The sequence below is a fragment of the Balaenoptera musculus genome, chromosome 1 (assembly GCF_009873245.2).
Source record: "Balaenoptera musculus isolate JJ_BM4_2016_0621 chromosome 1, mBalMus1.pri.v3, whole genome shotgun sequence".
NCBI classification, from domain to species: Eukaryota; Metazoa; Chordata; class Mammalia; order Artiodactyla; family Balaenopteridae; genus Balaenoptera; species Balaenoptera musculus.
The window spans coordinates 8082807-8095744 of record NC_045785.1 but is presented as its reverse complement, the minus strand read 5'-3'; the positions used below and the strand labels follow the sequence as shown (position 1 = coordinate 8095744).

Sequence of the window (12938 nt, the reverse complement as noted above, 5' to 3'; positions counted from 1 at the left end):
ACAGGTTCCCCTGGACCCGTGTGAGGGGCCTGGTGGGTGGCATTGCTGGGCAGGGCTCCACGTTTTCCCTTGGAGGCGGGGTGTGAGAGGAGGAGCTGGTGGCTCTGGGCCCAGGGCCTGAGACCAGGAGGAATTGTGGCACTGGGCTTTCCATTCCCCGGGCCCGAGGCACAGAAGCTGTGGCCTGGCCTCAGGGTCGAAGAGGTGTTACCACATCAGGGTTCGCAAGGCAAAATGGGCCACAGGCTCAGAGGTGCCAGGGTCCTGGGCCTTGGTATGAGTACACACACGGAGAGAAAGAGAAATCGGGGGACCCCTCCACGACACGGCCTCAGCCTTCTCAGATGTCAAATCGTAACACGCTAAGATGGTCTCATTTTCTGTGCCTCTCAGGAAGGCCCCTCGCTCTTGGGCAGAGCCTCTTAAGCCTGCAGTGGCTGATGGTGGCCATCGTCTTGGCAGAGCTGAGGCTCTCCGGGCAGCTCACGCCTCCCTCTACCACTGGCTGTGCTTGGCGAGCCCCTCTCGCCCGCCCTGCCTGTTCCGCCTTCCTTCCGGCTCTCTCAGTTCTATCCCTTCAGCCATTCCTCTCCAGCCTTTGTCCACCAGAGGCCCCCAGGTTATTGTGCAGCCAATCCTGTTGGCCCTGCGTGAGTGACAGGAAGGCATGCCCTCCCATGCCCTGACCACCATCAGCAGAAGCCCAGAAGGACATTCATAGGGAGCCCGTAGGCTGTGTGGGTCACATATGCAGGGAGCTCCCCATACGTGCACACTTCAGACGCACCCAGAAATCACCCTTCTACCCCTATGTTTTCAGGCTTCCTTCTACATCCCAGTTGCTCAGATGGGGAAGCAGACACTTCAGGATTGGGATTTGGGTTTGACTGACTGCTGTTACAACCCAAAGCTGTAAGCCTTGCTTTGGGGAGTCATGGGTGGGAGAACCCAGCGGCATGTGTGTACCCCAGAGCAGTCCTGGACACCGCAGTGCCCTCTCTGAGACCCCACCTGGGGAGAAGCTCATGGTCCTTGCTGCCTGGTTGCCCAGTGACAGCAGTTGTACCAGCCTCTGGGGAGCACAGGGCTTGGTTTGTTTAAGGAGCTCTGCTCCCTTGTTCAGGGTTTTAGGGCTGGGGGACACTCAGAGCTCCTGGGCCTCTCCAGCTACTCGTCCTCCATAGGCATGGGGCAGGTCTGAAGGGTAGAGGGTTGTGTGACAAGCAGGAATGGGGGTTGCCAAGAAGGCAACAGGGAGAGCAGTCGAATGGGGGAGGGATGCTAATCTCCCTGTGAGGCCATTTGGAACTAAAGTGCAATTTAAAAAGTAAATAAGTAAATAAAGGGAGAAGAAAAATAAGGGGAACGTGGGAAAAAGAGTAGATTAACTCCCTGACTTGCCCCAAGGCCTCCCTGGGCCCTTCCCTTTGCAAAATAGAAATATTGCAAAAATAGTCCAGCGCCATTTTGCTGAATGCTGCCCAAAGACCAGAGAAAAGAAAGCCTGGGTTCTGGTCCCCTCCCCTCATTGAAGGCAGTGTGGCCTCCCCTGAAACAGGAGAGGGGAGGAAGGCAGCAGGGGGGCTGCAGAAGGGACAGAGGGAGAGCTGGGGACAGTGAGATCCAGGTACTTCACAAGCAAAACTGCCCACCTTCCTGCTCGCCTACCTGCCTCCTTCCTTGCCCCCCACCCAGTGGGTAACTTAGATGACTAAAATTTAAGGAATCTCAACATATCTGGCTGCAGCAGGGACATCTGGGGACCGAAAGATACACCAAAGTGCTTTCTCTGAGGGGAAAGGAGGGCAAGGAGAGAAGAAGTTGCCCTGCCTGGTCCAGCGATGAACTGGCAGACAGGAAATGCGGCGATGTCAGAGGGGCAGGTGGCAGGACGCTGGCTCCTTGGTTGAGGGTTGTCTGTGCCCTGTCTGCCAGGGCCCCGCATGGGAGGTGGCAGAGGCAAGAGGGCCGGTTGGGAGCCCAAGTGACAGCGCGGATCCGTGGTGGGGGCCCTCGGAGGACAGGCGGCCAAGGCAGGGTGAGGGAGGAAGGAGGTGCCGTCCCCACTGCGGGCCTGGGGGCGGAACTGCGGGGCAGCGGGAGGAGGACGGCCTGGAGAGCAGTGATGTGGCGCGGAGCCGGGGTCCACCCGCAATCGGGGTGGGGGCGGGGGAGCCAGGGCGCATTTAAAGGCGAAGCCAAACCAAAGTGGCGGAGCCCTGGGGGTCCCCGCACTCGTGAAGCCTGCGGCGGGCACGGTGTGCGGAACAGCGCGAGGCCGATGCGAGTGTTCCCCGGGACGCCCAGGCCCAAGGCCCCAGAGTCTTTCCTCCTCAGAGCTAAAAAGCACCACCACCAACAGCAACAGGAAGAGATTCAGGGATGGGGAGGAAACAAAACGCCTGGTACCCCAGCACCCAGAGCCCGGGGGGCGCACCAGGGCGCGCGGCTCGGTGGGCGCAACCCCGCGGCGCACACACCTGCGCCCGCCGGCGCGGAAAAGTTTGCTCGGCTGCGCGCGGCGCGAGCCCTCGGCCGGCCGGCGCCGGGGAGTGAGTCCGCGCGCGGCCGCCATCGAGTCGCGCTCGCGGGGCCGGAGCGCCGAGGAGAGCGTGCGAGCGCGCGCCCGCCCGCTGGCGTCCGGCCAGAGTTGGCGCGGGGGCGCGAGCGCGGGCCGCCGGGTCCTCTCGGACCGCCGCGACCCCCTCCCGCCTCCCCCTCCCTCCCGTCCCCGGGCGCCGAGTCCCCGCCTCCCTCCTCCGAAGTCTAAGGTTTGGGCAGTCGCTGAGCCAATAAGGCGGGCCGCCCGGGCCGGTGCGCTGAGGCCGCGCGCACGAGCGTGAGGGAGCGGGCGCGGGGCGAGGGCGCGCGTGTGAGGAGCGCGCGCGCGGGAGTGAACAGACGGAGGCGCGCGTGAAGGAGCGGGCGCGGGGCGGGCGAGCGCGAGCCCATTCACTCCAGCCTCCCGCGGGCGGGCGCGCGCGCGGGCGGGCCGAGCTCTGCTCTTTCACCTGCCGGGGCGGTGCGGGCCGGGCCGGGAGGAGGCGGTGCCGCGGCCGCCCTGCCAATCACCTCGGCGCCTGGCAGCGCCCCCGGCCGCTCCCGCCCGCCCGCCCGCTCCCTCCTGCCAAACTGTTACCCTGAGTGTTACCGTCAGGAGCAATGACATCAGGGCTTTAAAACAACTTGTTATTCGGGGAGTAATCAGTCGCAATTAGGCATTAATTAAGTATTATGAAAGTTGATTATTTAAGTGAATTCGGCTTTCGACTCTCCGACTATGGTGAGTACGGGAGTGGGGCGGGGGAGGGCAGGGGGCGCCGCCGCGGGGCTCAGACCCTGGCGCGGGGGCGGGGGCGGCGGGAGCGGGGCCGGGCGCGGGCGGGGGCGCCCCTCGGCCTCGGGGGCCGGCCGGGCCCCCCGACCCGGCGCGCGTCTATAAATAGTTTCTCTTTTAGTTTAATAAACTCGAGAGCAGAGAAGAGCTGCTTTGAGTGTGCAGTGCCGGAGCGCCAGAGAGAGAGGGGCGGGAGGGAGAAACTTTCGCTCTCCCTCCGGGTCTCCCTTCTCATTTCTCCCCCAGGCCCGGGGACTTGACCGCCCCTCGATGGGGGGAGGGTGCGGAGAGCGGAGGGGGAGAGCTGGGGTGGGTAGCGGGGGGCACTGCGAGAGACTAAACAGATTTCTTTTCTTTCCTCTTCTTTTTTTTGGCGTTCCTCGAAGAGTTTGGGACCAAAGAGAGGAGAATGGATCTTGGTACAGGTACCGGCCGGTGGGAACCAGGGGTGGCTCTTTCACTTTTCTTTCGGTTCTTTTACGGAAGTTATTATTTTTAGCCCAATGAGGTAGCAGCTGAGCGGGGCGGGGTGGGGGGTGGGCTGGTCTGGAGAGGGTCTGGTGCGGGCTGCGCTTCTTGCCTTGGTTTCTGGATTGTGAGGCTTCCGATGATATTATTGTTATTATTTGTTACTTGCTTAGTGACTGTGACTAATTTGATGCTTGTCATTGTGAAAGAACCTAGGGGAGAGGGAGCTGGGGGGCACCCAGAGAGAGGATTTAGGGGGTTTTCGTGGGGTTTTTGTTTTTTGTTCTCCGTGTTTTTTGAACGGCTGCGTGTTTTTTCTGTTTTTTTTTTTTTTTCTTCTTCCCCAGCAAAGATCTCTGTGTGTCTGGCTGTGGGGTGTGTGTTTTTATTTTTTTAGTGGGGGATGGTTTAGTTTTTGAAAGCAGCGTCCTGTTGGGAAAGGCGGTTAGTCTGGTTTCGGGGCGACTCTCTCAAGGTAAAGGAATTTAATTTATGTGGGACAAGGCTGTGTCGGATGATCAAGCTGCTTATTATGGCTAATGAGTATTTTTCACCTGAGAATCCGTGGGATGAGGCGGCTGTTATCAGTTCAAAGTGAGGGGCCCAGGACTCTCTCCCATCCCCCTTAGCCCCTACCCTGGGAGAGGGTAGACCAGACAAACTACTGAATTTGGACGTATGGGTTTTGGGGGGCCTAGCATGGCGCCTAGGCTAGGGTCCCACGTAGCATAGTGCTGGCCTGGAGCAGAGTTTATCCTGAGATTTTGGTGTTTTATTGGTTTTAATCTAATTGTATTCAACATTTCTCTTCTCTTCCCATCTGAGGTTCCAATCTGAGTCCAGAGTGAGGTTTACTTTACGTTCTTCAGGCTTTCCCTTAGCCCTCTGTACTGAAATGGTATTTTGACCAGGACCCTCATCCTAGGCTGTCTTCTTGCTAAATGTCTTTAAAAGAAGTCAGTGATAAACAGGTTCATAATTCATTGAGATTGATCTCTGAACCCTTCTGTTTCATTTATAGAAGGTGGTATGGGTGGCTGTTAGAGTGGTTGTTTATAACGGCCCAAGTTCATGGCATTGCCCCTTGGGATCCATGGGCTGACATTTGACCTCCTGAAGTCAAAAGGGAGTGGGCAGAGAGGGCAGGAGGCAGCACTAGGGGGCCCAGGATGGGTGACAGGACATGGCAGTGGCTTTGGGAAGGAGGGAAGTGTGTTTGTTGGGGAAGGAATATTAAGACTATGTCCAGCCAGGTGTGATCTTGGAGAATTCGATGTGGAGGTCCTGGGGACCTCTGTGCCCAGGAAGGGTGCAACAACCCCTGCTGGGCAAAGTGGTTAAGGTGTCTAAGGCCACTGCTGCCACCCTGCCCCTCCCTGCCCTTCACTCCCACAGAGAAGCAGCCCCCCCCCCACCTCTAATCAGGTGTCTCATCACCTCCCTCTCAGGCCCCACCCCCTTTCTTCAGAAATGGCCCCCCCCCCATCCCAGCTAAGAAGCAGACCTTATAGATGGGCCAGTGGTGGTAACGCACCACCCCCTACCTGGGGCAGGTGAGCCTCTGCTTGTGGACAGGCACAGGGGACCTAGGCATTACTCGGCTGGAAGTCGGGCCCTCAGCTTCCTCCTTCTAACCCAGATGCCAAGTGGAGCTGGAGTCCATCCTCCTGCCCTATACCCACCTGCTGTCGGGGCACAACTCCAAAGCCCTTCCGTAGGGTGTCCCTGACTGGAGACAGGGCCTCCTGGGCCTGCAGGTGGCAGAACCTCTTGTAGCATCTTTCCCAGCACTTACTTCTCCCAGCCCTCTAGGGACAGGCTCTGGAAACCTTTCCTAGAAGTTAGAAGGGCCCCTGTGGTCAGCTGGTCCCTCCCGTAGCTGGAGCAGGGCCCTCCCAGCAGGACCCAGGCCTGGACTCTGGCCGCTCAGTGAGGGGAGGTCCAGGGTGTCAAAGGTCTGACTGTTTCCTGGAGAAGTCATCTGGTGATACCATCTCAGCCTTTTCTTCGAACTTGAAAGTTTCCCTTAATCTCAGAACTTCAGAAGAAAAGCACTTTTTCCCCTCTTCACAAAAAAAGGGAAGCAGGTGGGAGCTCTGAGATCCCCCTCTGAGCCTGTCTCTGGGCTCACTGCATGCTCATCTTTCCTCAACCTCTGGGATGTACTTCTGCACACAGCCAGGGCCAGGGGCCTCGTTTCTGGCCTGGACTCATTGCTGATGTGATGAGGGGCTCTCTTCTTTTGGGGGACCACAGGCAGCTTCTGCCGAGGGCCTCTCTAGCACAGTACAAGGCTGGAGACACAGGCCCCAAAGGGTTGCTGGCACCAGGGACCCAGTAAGCGTTGGATTGTGGGTTAACATCACTCCAGGTCTAGGTTCTGAAGCACTGCAGCCATAAGTAGTTCAGTGGTGGGAGAACCAGGGCTTCTCAGGAGGGGACAGCAGGACCTCAAGACCCTCAGGGGCCATGTGGACCCCTTTTCTTCCACCATAGTTCAGCCAAGGGCTGGATCAATCTGGACGTCTTTAGCAATAAAAAATGCCGATGTCGTCCTAATTCACCAGGCCCCGAGATGACAGCAAATTTACATTTTTTAATTAAACTAGCAGCCAGTTTTTATGAGAGGGGGTTGGGTTATGCAAATCAAATGGTTGTGTACGGAAGATTAGGAGAGTTTGGGAATAAATTCCACAAATGCTAATAAAAAAAAAAAGGAAAGAGAAAGAAAGGGAGGGAGGGAGGAGAGAGAGGAAGAGAGGAGGACATAGTTCCATTAGGCCCTTTTAGAGTGATTTCCCTGGGGGAGGGAGTCAGGAGGGGGAGGGGAGGAGGGAGGAAGCTTTCAGACACAGGTAAATCCATGCTGCAGTTGGGAAGCTCCCCAGGATTAGGCTCCGCTAGGCTGATTCCTAGGCCCTGAAAAAAACTGGAGGCCAGGGCGAAAAATGGCTTTGAAACAGCAGTAGAGCTTTGCGACGGAACTTGCCCTTGATTCTTAAGGATCTGGTTGTAATTGCCCCCGCTCTCCCTAGGGAGGTCTTGAGGAGAGGGGGAGGGGCTGTCCAGGGCTAGAGCTGTCCATCAGAGGATCCAAGGTAGGCTCTGCCAGGTAAAGGGCCAAACAGGCAAGAGAGCAAGTTCAAAGGGCTGACCAGGGACCACAGGGGGAGCCGTGAGGGGCACCACTGCCCACTTGGCACTGTGGCTGTAGCTGTGTTGTCGAGGTGAGTCAGGGGGAGGGATCAGTGCTGCTCACTGCGCCCGGCCTGCTTCTTTTTCCCTGGGATAAGCTCTGCTGGGACTCCAGGCCTGGACCCCCTTGCATTGCGTACAGACCACCCCCCCACCCCCACCCCACATTTATCCTGGCCCCCAGCCTCGGCTGTGGACGAGGCCAGGAATGATGGGGTCAAGGGAGCTGAGACATGTTGGCTTAGTAGCCTGGTTCTTGGAGTGGGATGTCCACATGCTGGCCACGTGCTTCGCGGACACACAGTCTCGAGGAGGGGAGAGGAAAGGCCGCAGGCTTCTTCCAGGCAGTAGCTGACCCCAGAGAGCAAAGAATTTGCCTTCCCCAACCCAAAGTTGCCGCTCTGAGTGTCAGCCCGCCTCCAGACTCTCAGGACTGCTGTGAGCCACCTGTGCAAGGCCAGGGCCTTGCCAGGAGTGGAGGCTTCTAGGAACCTTGCTGGCTCTGGTCACACTGGGGCCTGGGAAGGTTCTTGTGCTGTTTCTGGAGGAAGAGAGTCCATGCTGAGTTTGGGCCAGAGAAGGTTGTCCTCAATTTTTCTTCCTCGAGCCTTTACTTGGCCAGGTACACCCACTCAACCAGTCTAAGCTGGGGCCAGTCCCTACGGTCAGGTTGGACACCGGTTTTGCCACTCTGCTGCAGGGGGTAGGTGCTTCGGTGCCATCTTGGCAGGAAGGAGCAGTCAGAGCCAAGGACAGAATGGGCTGTCTCTGAACTCGCGAGTTTCCTGGTACCATTCAGACAGAGGCTGGCTGTGACGTTTGGAGGGGCGTGAGCATCAGATGACCTTTAAGTTCTCTGGTTCTCCAGCTCCCAACCTGATTTTACTGAGAGGGTTCTGTGGGGCATCTTGGGGGACGGGTTGAGTGGACGAGGTGAGAAGCACACATTTGGACCTTCTCTTTGGAAGAAAGCATTCGAGACAGGTAGCTCTGGATTGTGAAGTGGCCCCTTGAACCAGCCCTGGCACTGGTTATAAGATAATCAGAGCAAAACTCTAGATATAAGGCCTGGAGTAGCCATTCTCCAACAGGAGGCAGAGGCAGTGAGGGCAGGTCTGAAAGATCCCTAGAGGGACCCCACCCCGGGCCCTTTTTCCCTTGGGGATCAACCAGGGGAACCCATTAACTCTCCTGTCTAAGAAGGGCACTGGGTCCAGTTAGTCAGACCTCTCTGAGGGCTTCGCCGTCACTGTTGGTGTTCCCCCATCCCCCAGAGCCAGGGAATCTGGCTGAGTTGCAGCTTGGGTTTTTATGATGGAAAAATAAAATAAATGGAGGCACCTTTGGAGGGCTGAGTCACGGCAGCAGCATCTCCTCATTAAAGCTGCTGCCCCTGGCTCAAGTCCCTGGGCAGAGGATTGGGTGGGACCCAGGAGGCTCTGGGCCCAGGCTCCTCCTCTTCCTGGACCCTGCCAGGTTAGTGATGCGCCTGCCCCCTCCGTCAGCCTCCTCTGCCTGGCCCACCGTTCTCAGAAGAGTCAGGCCATTTCTTTACCCCTGCTCCCCACCCTCACTCCCCCACCCCAGGCCCCAAGGCTTGTCCTTTACACCACCTTCCCTGAGCTGGTTTTTAAACCTCGACCACCCTGGCTGCTACCACGTCTTCTCTTGCTCCTCCTTTTCCTTCTCCTCCTCCTCATCTTCAGGGGGGAAGGAAGTTGCTCTGTAGTAATTACAGCCTGTGGGTCCCCACAGCAAGCAGCAGCTGTTCCGGGGTAGCTGGGCCAGAGTACAGCAGGAAGAGCAAGGAAGGAGCCAGGGAAGAGGAGGAGGAGGAGGGCTGGTGGTCCCAGCGAGCAGAGGAGAGGAGACTGCTTCTCTGGGATTGACTGGAAAACGTGACAGCTTGGTGGTCCAGCGTTCACCCCTCTGGCTTCCTGACCACAGCATAGCATCCTCATACCCCAGACGCATCAGGACATATCGTGCCCTGAAGGGGAGGAAATCACACGCAAGTAGTGAGGTCTGCAATTCAGTAAGCGCTGGGGAGCACCCGCTGTAGGAGCTGCAGAAATGAAGGCCGCCTGGTCCTTCCCAGGTTTCTGGGGTCTGCCTGGTGGAGGGAGACAGGTGCGTTTATCTGTCACACCAGGTGGGAGTGCTGGTGCCGAGAGCCCAGGGAGCTTTGTGAAGGAGTGGCCTTTGAACTTGACAGAGGATGGGAGGTATTGGGACAGATAGAGATAGACAAACGATGTTTCCTGTTATCACCCACACCTTCTAGACTTCCACCAGCCTCTTCTCTCTCTTGCCTTGTCCTCCTCTCCCTCCTCCACCCCACAGCCCACCCACCGCCCCGGCTGCTTCCCATTGTGCAACCACAGTTTTCTGCCTCTTCTGGCCCAGGCCGCCCAGCTCCCTAAAGCCAGAACCTCCTGCCCACCTTCTTGCACCTCCCCCTTTGCCACCTCACACCCAGTTGGCCCTGGAAAGAGACAAGAGATCAGAGGTTGGCTGGGGACCTGCTCCTCTGAGCATCTGGTTATACCCATGACGTTGGTGTGTCAGGGTGGCACTCGGGCTTCTGTACGCTGCCCCAAGAGACCAAGGCCAGGAACCCTGCTTTCTTCTGCTACTGCTTTTTGTAATGGTGACCATTATTAGAGTTAGCTCTGCGTTCACATCTCCTCCCAGTGCGCGGTACAGGGCTGGTCTTGCGCCTTCCCACTGTTAGTGCTGATGGAATTGATTGACTGATGTGCCTCTTCGCCAACTGCCTCGCCAGCTTCTTAGTGGGGGCAGCAGGAGGCAGGCAGGAAACATTTGGTGATTCCCTTGGGACCTGGGCCTTCGCTCCTCAAGAGCTTTCTACGCCTGGTTTACAGGAAGGAGTGGGGCTGGGATGAGGGATGACATGAAGGGGGAAAGTGGGCATAAGGATGAAGGTAGGCGTGAGTGGTTGATGGGGGGGCCCCATTAGCTGCTAACCGTGACTGGGTTTGGGGGCGGGGGGTCTTGCCGTGGGGTCACACTTGCACACGCAGTCTGCTGCCCTGGAGGGGGCGGGGGCAGTAGCCAGTGGGTGGTCCGGGACTTCCCTCTATCTCCTCCCTGGCCCGTCGCCGTCTCCCCGCAGCGGACCTCGCTGTGCCTTGCTCACCCTTTCTAGGTCCTGCTTACAGTCCCAGGACCCCCCCAGCTGGGTAGACGCAGTGCAGGGAGTGAGGCCAGAAGGAAGGGGTGGCCCGTACTAAGGCCCACCCCACGTTGCCAGGGCTTTGGACCTCTGCCCCCTGGCCTGGTGTTTGGGCTGCTCCTGATCGGGCTGTGGGGTCTGTTCTTAGAGCTTCCCACGGGCTGCCTCCTGGGGGCTCTTCTGGACCCACAGTCTTGGCCAGTGCCAAGGGGCCAAGGAGTCCTTCCTGAAGTCAAGAGGGCCCTCTCTTGTAGCCTTCTGACCTGAGGCTTTGTGGGAGCAGGTTGGTCCAGGATGTGGCTTTGGAGCCACACAGACACATTGTGTGGCTCCAAAGACCAGGGATTCCCAGAGGAAAGCTTCCCGAGTTGAACCTTGACGTACGTTGGCCTTTTAGTATACGGCTTTCTCCATGAACTAAGGGGCCCCTGGAGGCGGCGGGGAATATACTGTGTGAGAGTAGGAGATGCATCGGGTGGGGGACTCCAGCCCAGTGAGAAAACAGGAGGAGGCATCCAGGAAGCCCAGCAGGGAGCGAATTCTAGAACTTTGTGTCACCAGGGAGTGCATCTTCTCCTTGGCATTGCTCTTCACCTCCCTCTAGGCCCGTGCCTTCCTCCTTGCCACCCCTCAGCCAAAGAGCTCAAGGCCCAAGGCCAGCCAGGAGGGCTGCCTGGGAGATAGGGGAGCCTGGGGAGGGATTGACCAGGTGTCCCACTGCCCGGCAGGGGGCGCCCCACTGCATCTGCCCCAGTTCCAGGGACGGGGACGTTGGTCCGGGGTCTGGTCCAAGCCTTCTGGCCAAGGGTGAGGGGAGGAGGAGCCTACCCTCCCCACCCCCAGAGGTTCCTTGGCTGAGTTTGTTTTGCCAGGGTGACCTGTTTAATCATCTCATTTTCTGGTGGCCGTTTATTCCTTGTTTCCACGGTTACGGCCCCATTAAGGGGAGAAGCAATAAGGCAGTGAGTCAAACAGGTAATAAAAACATTAAAGCCCATGTGCACAGAGGAAGGGCGGGCGGGTGGGAAGGGGGCTCAGCGAGGTGAGACGGCCCAGAGAGAAGCAGAGGTAAGAGGCCACCCGGCCTCGTCCTCCAGAGGCCACTGAGAGAGCTCCTGGCAGGAGGAAACAGAGGGCCGCTCCCCACGCCCCTGCCTCTGCGCCCTTTGGGGGCCAAGACCCAGTATGAGCTTAGAGCCATCCCCAGCCCTTGGTCCCCTGGCAACAGGCTGTATGTTGGGAAGTAAAACAGGAAGGAGAAAAGTGAGAGCCAGAGCGACAAAAGCCTCCCCCAGGACTCTGGCCGGGCTGGTTGTGTGACCTGTTCGCAGCCTCACACTGTGCGGGTGGGGGATGTTTTCTGACACTGTTTCCAGCTCTAGAACTTTTTTCTGCCAACTTTATCAGAAAGCATATTTGTGGTGAGTGCTGCTAACAGGGCCAGTCTGGTGAGTAAATATTCCTGGTGTGGACAGCCCTGTGACCTTGAGAGGGAAAAGCATGGCAGGGGGGCCAAGGGCATGGAGGGCGAAGAGGCCAAGTGGCCCCAGTGCTGGGTCGGGGGCCTTCCGAGGACGGGTACGGGGGCCACCGGGGTTAGGTTTGTCCCCAGCAGCACGGGGAGCGACGCTTAGCTCAGGCTGAGCAGGGTGACTCTCCCATCGGGGCTGGGCCTGGAGCCCTTGGTGTTGCTCCCGGGGAGGGCTGGCTGGCAGGTTCTCCTGTGGCTCCGTGGAGAGGCTGCCCTCTCTCCCTCCCTCTCGGAAGTGGAAGCTGAAAGGAAAGTCAGCCTCTGGCCCGGCCCCTCTGAGCCCAGGGCCACGTGCCTCCCTCCCGGCGCCCCCTCCCTGGGAGCCTCCTGAGCGTCCCCGCCCTCGAGGTTGACAAGTGAGCAGACTGGGTCAGCGGGGCTGACCGGAGGGGAGAGGGAGAGGCTGGCCAGGAAAAGCGGGGTCAGGTGGGAGCAGCGGGGCATTTGGGTGCTTGAGCCACCTCCCCTGCCTGGTGGCTCAGAGGATGGCTCGGGGCCACCCTGTGGCCGGCGAGGACCATCTTTCTTTCTCTCTCCGGTGTGTTGATCCTTTGCAAACTTGCAGAGGTCTGTGTTTCCAGTTATTAATTTCAAAGTTGATTTCTGACTGGACAGGGATAGAAGAAGGTCTGGGGAATGGGGGAAACCCCCTGGCTGGGAAGTGTGTCTTGGGAACAGACCTAAATGAGTTAATATTCCGATCAAACAATTAAAAATAGAAAATGCTCCCACGGCACCAGCTGCTGAGGCTTTCAGCAACTGTCCCCGGTAGGTTCATGGGGCAGGTGGTGCTGGAGAGGAGTGTTTTCACAAACAGCAAATAGCAGAGATGACGGTGTGCCCCCCACTTTCCTCCCAGGACCCAGGACAGTTGTTTAGGGGCTCCCGGTTCTCCTTGAACTCCCCTGCGGGGCCGGGAACCAGGGGTCTGTGCAGCTTCAGGGCTGCCCTGCTTCTCTCCAGGGCCCGGCCGCAGCGGTGAAGTCATTGCCAGATGCCTGGGTAATTGCTTTAAGAATCTAACTTAAAATAAGATGAAAACTTATATTCCTGGGTAAGGAGTAATTTCCCATCGAATAGTAAATTAATGAAAGGATTATACCAGGGGGCCTGGCCGGGAGGCCGTGCTCATCTGATAAATCCAAGTGGCTTGGACAAAACAGTTCTGGACCAGGGGGCTCCCCTGAACCTCAGGCCAGGCCCTGCTTCCT

At 58.2% G+C, this 12938-nt stretch overlaps 1 protein-coding gene across 18 annotated transcripts in view; it reads left to right on the top strand.

The window, feature by feature from the left end:
* CASZ1 (castor zinc finger 1) overlaps positions 1 to 12938 on the top strand; it is a 156977-nt gene that overhangs the window by 97146 nt on the left and 46893 nt on the right. For 3 of the 18 annotated variants that reach the window (XM_036855160.1, XM_036855170.1, XM_036855179.1), the window contains one exon: positions 3724 to 3762. The exons of 14 other annotated variants lie outside the window; for them this stretch is intronic. In XM_036855160.1, the coding sequence (XP_036711055.1) occupies positions 3747 to 3762 (16 nt within the window). In that variant the 5' untranslated portion in view covers positions 3724 to 3746. Of the gene's footprint in view, positions 1 to 3145; positions 3284 to 3723; positions 3763 to 12938 lie in introns of those variants that run through there. One more of the 18 variants, XM_036855142.1, reaches the window with a different exon arrangement.